Raw genomic sequence first — 8,533 nt, 5'->3', positions numbered from 1 at the left:
AAAGCGGCTGATCAGACACCAGTTCTGTTTTGTCCTCTGTGAAATGAGAAAAATTCTTAATGTCGGTATTATATTTGTGATCTAGTATTGGCCAATAGCTCCCTCTATCAGTGAATCTGTCAAAAACATTTTATCCCACGGTGCAAATGAAAGCTGTAGGGAAAGCCAGGAACTATAGGATTCAAGGATCCACCGAATGAAGAAATATTATTTGCCTTCAAGGCCCTTAATGTCTACTTCAGGGAATAAACCAGACTCTGGGCAGTGCACTAAGGCCCCTGGGGAGTCACTGGGACTCTCCCTTCCCGCTATGAGGGCCCGTCTTTCCTAAACACCAATCTGTCTGACGCTGAATTTTCTTCCGCTGCTTCCTCTAAAACAGTAGCTTGCAGCAGACTGAATGCAGAAGCATTGTAGGAATCCATTGGTCAGACATCCAGAAGTTTTGCAACAATGTAACACAATGTCACTTTCCTCACTACATTCTTTCATTTTGGAAAAGACAGTTATTTTCTATAAAATGTTCTTTTAACCTGTTTTGGGTTTATTTATATGCTGAGGTTTTATTTTAATTTCTAATATGGTAAATTATGTGATAGATATAATCCATGTAAATGTAAGCTTTTGGGGTCCTCAGTGATTTTTACCTGTGTAAACAGGTGTTGAGCCCCAAAAGTATGAGAACCACTCCTAGAGAAAAAGCCTCAGAGGCGACCCCTGAGGGGTAAAAAATACGTAAGCGCTGACAGAGCTGCTATAGGGCAACCCCAGAGGAGACCTCTTTCGTAAGCCCAGCCCAGGAAATAAAAACTGGCACGCAGAATCACAAAGCCCCTTCTGAGCTGATCTGAGGTTGGAAGTTACTGGAGAAGCTGCTGCCCTACTCGTTCGCTCAGCAGGGATGTATGGAACATGTGCTGTGGGCAGCTGCCAATGAGTGATGCCCACGCGCCATTGAACTCGGTGCTTTGAGTTACCTGTCTGTCTCATTCAGTGCTCACAACACCTCACACAGATAGTAAACCCATTTTACATAGTGGGAAAAAGAGGCTCATCTTAGTAACCTGCGAAAAGTCTAGCTGTTTTAAGTGGCAGGACTGGGATTTGCATGTAAGTCTTCATTCATAGCTCCTGTTTCAAAGAAGTCAGCAAAACCCCCTAAATTATCCACTACTAACAAGATAGAGACCACTACTGCATAAGATGAGACCTCTGAAAACCTTCTCTAGAATTAGGATGTGGTGGTTTGAGCTATTTCCGATGGACTAAGAATATTTTATTTAAAAGATCTTACTTATTCATTTTCAGAGAGAGGTGAAAGGAGGGAGAAAGAGAGGGAGAGAAACATGGATTGATTGGTTGCCCCTCACACCCCCCTAACTGGGGACCTGGCCTGCAACCCAGGCATGTGCCCTGATTGTGATTTGAACCAGCAACCCTTTGCTTCGCAGGCCGGCACTCAACCCACTGAGCCACACCAGGCAGGGAAAGAATATTTTATTTAATATTTGTGCTGGTTTACACGGTAATTAAGGTGTTCAAGCAATCAATCAACCTCACACCACAGTTTTCAATCTGGCTGACCTGCCTTGCTCATGAAGACGCTTTCATAGATGAAACTTTGCGTAAACAGCCAGGCACAGGTGCAGAGGCTATTTATGGAAGGCCACCAAAGGAACTGGAAACAGTGACTGCTTCTGGGGAGACCTGAGTGACAGAGAGGCAAGGTGACGAGGAAACTTACTTTTCACCGTACCTTTTGTACCTTTTGATGTCTCACTATATATAGGTATTACTTCCTTAAAAAAATACCAGTTTGGCCCTGGCTGGTGTGGCTCAATGGATTGAGCACTGGCCTGTGAACCAAAGGGTCGCTGGTTCGATTCCCAGTTGGGGCACAAGCCTGGGTTGCGGGCAAGGTCCCTACTGGGGGACACATTGATGTTTCTCTCCCTCTCTTTCTCCCTCCCTTCCCCTCTAAGAATAAATAAAATGTGTGTGTGTGTGTGTATTTAAATATATATATTTAAATACCAGTTTAAAAGAACAATGAAGAAAGCCCCAGGCCACCCCCAGGTGGGAACTGCTGGACGTGTGCAGCTTCGCTAGAGGCCGGTGGACTCTTGGTGAGTAGAGTTCTGTCTGGTTGTCAGAAGAGTCAATTCTCGCCTCTCTGACTCTCACGGAAAGCCCTGTAGCTGAGCATCCCTGTGTGAGCCCGATAGCAAGCAGACGTTCATAAGCAGTCCTCCGAAGTGTCCAAGCTGGGAGTCTTCCCGGAAATAGCCCAAAGGGACTCACTCGAGTGAACTGGACAACTGCAAATTTGATGAAAAGGTCAGTAGGAAACTGCCTACCTCCGCCATCCTAGGAAACACGCTAATACCCAGGCGAGGCAGGCCCACCCAGCTGGCATTCCCCAGGCCCTGTTTCCTGTGGCAGCCAGAACACAATACTGTTGCCCTTGACCCTCCCCTCCATTGAAGCACTGGCTTTGTCTGAACTCCCCTGAGAAAAACTTGTCCCTCTGCGCCTGCAGACAAACCCACTTCCATTCTACCCCCCAAAACAATAGCTAACATTTGCTCAGCTCTGTGTTGTACACACACCATCACACGTAAAAAGCTCTTAAAGCTCTGATCTGTATCAATTGTGTTGAATGAGTTGCTGAAAACAAGCCAAGTCTGACTACTAGGAAATACCAGTTATAACAGTATCAGTGGGAGCCTAGGGCTCAGACCAGGCACGAGAAGACCGTATTTTGCTGTGTATAATGCACACTTTTTTGTCCAAATTTTTGAGGGAAAAACAGTGATGCACATTACACATGGGTAGAACCTGAAATACCTCATATCTGTTCTTGTGTTTTGTAACTGTTACATACAATTTCTTGTACCATAATATGTTCAATAAATGCTGAAATTCCTTTATAATATGAAAAAGAAGTATCTAAATATAAATAAATAAATAATTGAATTAAACAATTAAAACAAGATTTTTATCCTGAAGGTTTGGGCCAAAACTATGGGCGCGCGGTATACACGGGAGCACATTATACACGGCAAAATACGGTATGTCATCCTTAAAATAAACTTAATCCAGTACGAAATCTGACTTTATGCAACTTTGGGGTCCCACAACATGTTGGTTGAGAATAAAGACAAATCTCAGATGAGGACAAACTACAGCAGACCTTGCTGGTCGATCTAGTCGTCACCCTGACGACATAGAGCTCCACACACTAATCATGCAGCCACCGTGCGGGACACCTACTCGGTTTCAGGGGCTGTGTAAAATTATGGCTGCCTAGTGATCCATGATTTCCCCAACTTACCCGATGTACTTAGTCAACAGATTATTTAACACAGGGGAGAGGCAAAATCTCACATGTAGCCCTGGGTCTAAATCTTGGAGAGTGACTGTAGGTTCGGTGTGGGATTTAAAGCTCAGATGCCCGTGGGGGCCAGGCACACGGGGTGCCCACGCGCAGTCAGCTAGAAAGGGAGCAGCCAGCCCTTGGCCCCACACAGCTGCTGCTGTACAGGATCAGAGGAAGGACGGGGTTTGGATTTCTCTGTGGCTCTCGGAAGTTTTAACTGTTGGAAATGAACTTTGAGAAACTCATAAAGCGTCCTGGCTGGTGTGGCTCAGGGGACTGAGCACTGGCAAGCAAACTGGAAAGTCGCTGGTTTGATTCCTGGTCAAGGCACATGCCTGGGTTGTAGGCCGGCTTCTCCCTCCCTTCCCCCCACCCTCTCTAAAAATATATATTTTTTAAATCATAAAAAGCAACAGGACAAAGGAAATCTGTCTGCAAGCCAATCCTTGCCTACAGGACATCCATTTTCTGAGTTAGCCCTGGGAGAAAGGAGGGGCATTTCAATCACATGGAAACGGCACCTGCAAAGTCAAGACCCTGGGCAAGGCAGTTTCGGGAGCTGCTGTGCACCACGTGGTTTCGTTGGGAGCATAAGGGAGAGGAAGCTCATCAGAGGTCGATCCATCAGGCCCCAGACGTGGGTGTGCAAAGCAGCGCCAGCTGCTCTCAGTGGAATGAGCGGAATGAGCCCCTGCATCAGGGACCAGCCTGGTCCTGTCCGCCCCGTCAGCATGAGGGTCCAGGCAGGAGCAGGGCCATCCCACCGCTGCTATCGGGCTGCTCCATCAATTAAACATACGAAATAATGGCAACTAGGAATTGACGACAAGATGGATTTTATCCACAAAACAGTGCAAACTCCATACGGAATTAAGAAACAGTTCCAATTTTTATTCTTAAAATTATTCGAAACAGCAACAACAGATTTACAGAGCCGCATATCAGAACAAAACAGGAAGGAAACACACTATTCCAGAGACATCTTCAGCAGTTTCAAAGGCATACACACCAGGCTAAAAATGTACAGCCAAACCACGGCTGCACAACAGGTTGTATTTATTCCTGCATTTTCTCAATAAATTCTTCCTTGTATTTGCCTTTCTCTTTTCCAACTTGACGAGATTTGGCTTTGCGTTCAAGAATCTTTTTCCGATCTTTGTCCAGTTTTAGCCTGGTGATAACCACCTATTAGGAGTGAGAAAACAAGGAGATCTCTGTTTTTTAAGTGGAAAGGCTTTATAACCACGATTAGTTTGTGCAGCAGAGCTTCCCTCAACAGCAGCAGCTTAGGTTCCTTCTGCTGGCCAACCTCCTACCTGCCTAATTCCTGAGGACCTGGGAGACCATTTAGATAGTTTAATGATATAAAATATCAACTGGGTTGGAAAAATTATGCTACCAGCATGTTTCTGGTTTGTCTATATCCTCCCTTGGCTGGCAAAACGCATTAAGAAACACCTGCATTGCCCTGGCCAGGTGGCTCAGTTGGTTGGAGCATCGTCCCGTATACCAAAAGGTTGCAGGTTTGATTCCCAGGCAGGGCAAATGTCTAGGCTGATCATCGGTCCGGGCACATTAAGGGAGGCATTCAATCTGTTTCTCTTTCTCAAATCAATGAAAACATGTCCTTGGGTGAGGATTTTAAAAAAAAAGAAAGAAAAAAAAGCAGATGCCTGGATCAAGCCTTGATGGGTCTATTGACTATTAAGTGTGTCCGTGGTGCGCTCAGGCACCTGTATTTTGACAGAAATGAAACACCTGTGTCCCTGCAGCTACTGGGCACTACAGAGACCACAGGGTAAGGACAAAGGAAGAGCAGCATATTCCACCAGGAGGGCTCGAGGGCCACAGGAAGCAATGGGCTCTCCTCTCCCTCTGGACATTATCTAGTGGCGAGGTGAGGTCTGGAATGCCTGGAACTCCCTCGCTGCCCGCTGGAAGACAGAGCCTTTCCCAAGGCTGACAAAACAGACAAGAAAAGCATCTGGATCCTTGATGGTATTACTAGCCCAGGGAATCCATCAAGCCCGCTGGACCTCCCTGGGGAAGTCCTTTGCCACGGTCACCTGTGTAAACAGGACCAACGCATCAACACCTCTGATGGCAGCCCGACACTGCGCGGCTGCTACCACCGCCCAGCTCCGGGCGTACCTTGCTCGGGTGGATGCCCACGTGGACAGTTGTGCCGTTAGCCTTCTCACGCTGCACCCGCTCGATGTAGATGACGTACTTCTTTCTGTACACCTGGACCACCTTGCCGATCTGCTGGCCTTTGTAGTGTCCTCGAACCACCTGAGAGGAAACACATGAGAATCGCCCCCCATTTCTAATGCACGAACATCACAGCAAGGACACTACCAGGAACACACAGGCTAACACACAACTTTCTGTGCGACAGCAGATTAACCCTGGCAGCCAGGAGTCAGAAGTCAGCCATGATTAGGTAGAAATCTGCTTTGTGCTATCCTAAGTCAGGTGGGATTTCTCTACTTGAATTTTTCTCTTTTCGTATCTGAAGTACACAAAATTCCTTGAACTAGGATGGCCATCACAAAATTAATCCTGAGAGGAAAAAGATATAATCACTGTACACCTAAAATTAACATAATGTTATGTATCAACAATATCTCGGTTAAAAAAGTTAAGAAAAGAAAAAATACAATCGCTCTCAAGTCCTCAACAAAGATTGGTCAAAGACTGCATACTGACATCCATACGACCGCTTAAAATCCGTGTTTTCAAAACATAATTTATGACCCGGGAAAATGCTCAAGATACAACCTTTAGAAAGAAAAGGAGAACACCAAGCTTTATATTATATATACAATCTGAATCTTGTATGTATGTACATGTTTAATATATTGATGCTGAGATTGAAATACATCCAAATATCGATAATGGTTGCTGATAGGCCGGAAGTAGGATTACAGATGACTATTTTTAAAATTCAAAGTCTTCCACGTTTTAAGATTTTTATTATGAGCATTAATATTATTAATTAATATGAGCATTTCATAGACAGAAAAATGTAACGTTCAAATAAAATCTTGTGGGCTATACTAAAACTCTGCTCACACTCCAACTCTATTCAAAGATGAACTAGACTATGGTTTCCCTGAAGGCAGGGGCCTATTAAACAGTAGCCACGACACAGGTGATGTTCATTAATAGCACAGAGGAAATAACTCACCCGAAGAACTGGGGAACCTCACTACTCCTAAAATGTCTATCTAGGTGGTTCAGCTTATTTACCAAGGCCACGTTCAGGCTGGAAAGAAACCAGCCACTCTTCATGAAGGCCCACCACACTCCGTATGACCAGAGACTCTCACATGGAAGTCTGTGAAAAAGCCCTATTAATGACTATCAAGACTGAAGAAAGATGTTAAGAAAATAAGGCCAAAGGAACAGCTGAGATAGAGAGAAGCGGACAAACACGTGACCCAGAGAGGTGGATATTGAACAGACAGAAAGGTGCAGAAGAACAGGCCAGGATGATAACGAGTCTGGCTGGGCTCGGATGGCTGTGTGCGAGGGGGATGGGGGATGGCTGTGTCTTCCCCAGAGGCGATGAACGGGGAGAAAAGAACAGATTTTAGGAGAGAACATGTTGAATTTGAGGCATCTGGAGACATTCTGGTGAATTCCATAAACAGCTAAAAGGCCGACTGGATCGGCAACCAAGACCCGGGAGTCATCCCTGCAGAGTCTGGTGCAGACAGCCACCCTGAGCCCTGGCTAATCAAAAAGCGGGGTTTTGCTTGGCTGGCATATTTTTAAAAAGAAAGTATTATTAGAGAATTGAACTTGAATGCTCTTAACTAGGTTGGGCAGGTGCTTTCTGGTGGCTCGGGACCCTCACCTCTGGCAGGGTCACATTACTTGCCAGGGTGCTGAGGGCGAGTGAGGTCTATGACGCCCCTACGTCCAAGCACACATGTCGCTCCCAGGCAAAGGCAAAGCCCGCGCGCCAAGCATCTGAGTAACTGGAGCCCGCGGGAGACGTACCTGGACCTCGTCGTCCTTGCGGATGGGCATGGAGCGCACGTTGTACTTCTGCCGCAGCTCCTTGGAGAGCGGGGACGACATGATCTTCCTGCGCACGTGCGAGGGAGCATTGAAGTGGCGTTTGCGGTTTTTGCTGCGGTCCGAGGTCACGAAAGGGTTGAACTTCATGGTGACCGTCTGCAAAGAGCAGCGAGGGAGGGATCGAAGGGGCGTTCAGTGGGGTACCAGCGCCTGCTCTCCATCAGGCACGCCTCATTCCCGCCCAAGTGCTTTACAACAGGTGGCCTCGGAAAAAGGGGACTAAGCCTGGTGGGGGGTGGGGAGGAGAGAGGCTGTGAGGAATTTGGGTATTAAACTAAGGGGTGCATGCCCGATCACAGGGTCGAGGAGGAACGGCGGCAGGGATGTCTTGAAAGGGAATAAAACGAGAAGGCACGGGCTAGAGAAGAACGCATGGATGGGGTCACGCAGAGAGATCTCTGGGGAGGCGGGTAACGCCGCAGCAGGTGGGGAAGGGTCCTACGCGGCGCAGAGTATCTCAGTCCGAGAAAACAACAAGCAGCTAACTCACCTGCCTGGCGCCGGAAATTCTCACATAGCGTGTGCTCAGAAGCGGAAGTGAGGTTTCATTGTCGCGGAAGCGCAGAAAGAAAGCGGTGCCCCATTCCCTTTAAATGAAGCTGAATGGCGCTCCCTGCGGCTTGGGGTGGGATCGCAGTACCTAGTTTCCGGGGACCACTGGGTGGGTAAGCGGCCCTGGGTGTCAAGCCGGGAGCCGCGAAGAGCTGGCATCTCTAGGAAGAAGGCGCCTACTTTTTTAGTACCTGCAATAGAGGCTTATTGATGTTCTTTTAATAGGTGCACCATCAATAGTCTCTCGCCTACCCCAAACTCTTTGCCGCTGTTATTCTCTGCATAAGTGGTCCAGGCATAGTATCGGGTTGCTTTTAACGGCATGATGCTCTGAATGCAGTCTGCTGACTTGTTTCTTAAAATCATCGAGAAGCCTGTTCAAAATGCAGATTTTCGTGCTCCACCACAGTCCTACAAACCACAGTGGTAGGTTGGGGTCAGGGTATCTGAATTTAAAGCAAGCATCTCCTCCCCCGCCCCCCCCAACACACTCACACCCAAGATTCTGAGGCG

General features: G+C 47.1%; 1 protein-coding gene across 2 annotated transcripts; it reads right to left on the bottom strand.

Annotated features, from left to right (window-relative positions):
- Positions 1-4,245: 4,245 nt before the first annotated feature.
- Positions 4,246-8,118, bottom strand: RPL26L1 (ribosomal protein L26 like 1). 2 transcript variants are annotated; one of them, XM_045185161.3, is made up of 4 exons: positions 7,963-8,118; positions 7,388-7,564; positions 5,531-5,671; positions 4,246-4,564 (listed from the first exon to the last, which is right to left on the bottom strand). In XM_045185161.3, exons 2-4 carry the CDS (start codon positions 7,553-7,555, stop codon positions 4,436-4,438), a joined length of 438 nt encoding a protein of 145 aa, XP_045041096.2. In that variant the 5' UTR covers positions 7,556-7,564; positions 7,963-8,118; the 3' UTR covers positions 4,246-4,435. The 2 variants fall into 2 exon arrangements, with proteins under 2 accessions (XP_045041096.2, XP_024432673.2); XM_024576905.4 differs by having other exon boundaries at positions 7,959-8,112.
- Between the last annotated feature and the right edge of the window lie 415 nt (positions 8,119-8,533).

This window comes from Desmodus rotundus, chromosome 6 (assembly GCF_022682495.2).
Source record: "Desmodus rotundus isolate HL8 chromosome 6, HLdesRot8A.1, whole genome shotgun sequence".
In the NCBI taxonomy this organism is placed as follows: domain Eukaryota; kingdom Metazoa; phylum Chordata; class Mammalia; order Chiroptera; family Phyllostomidae; genus Desmodus; species Desmodus rotundus.
This window is presented reverse-complemented; position numbering and strand designations above follow the sequence as displayed.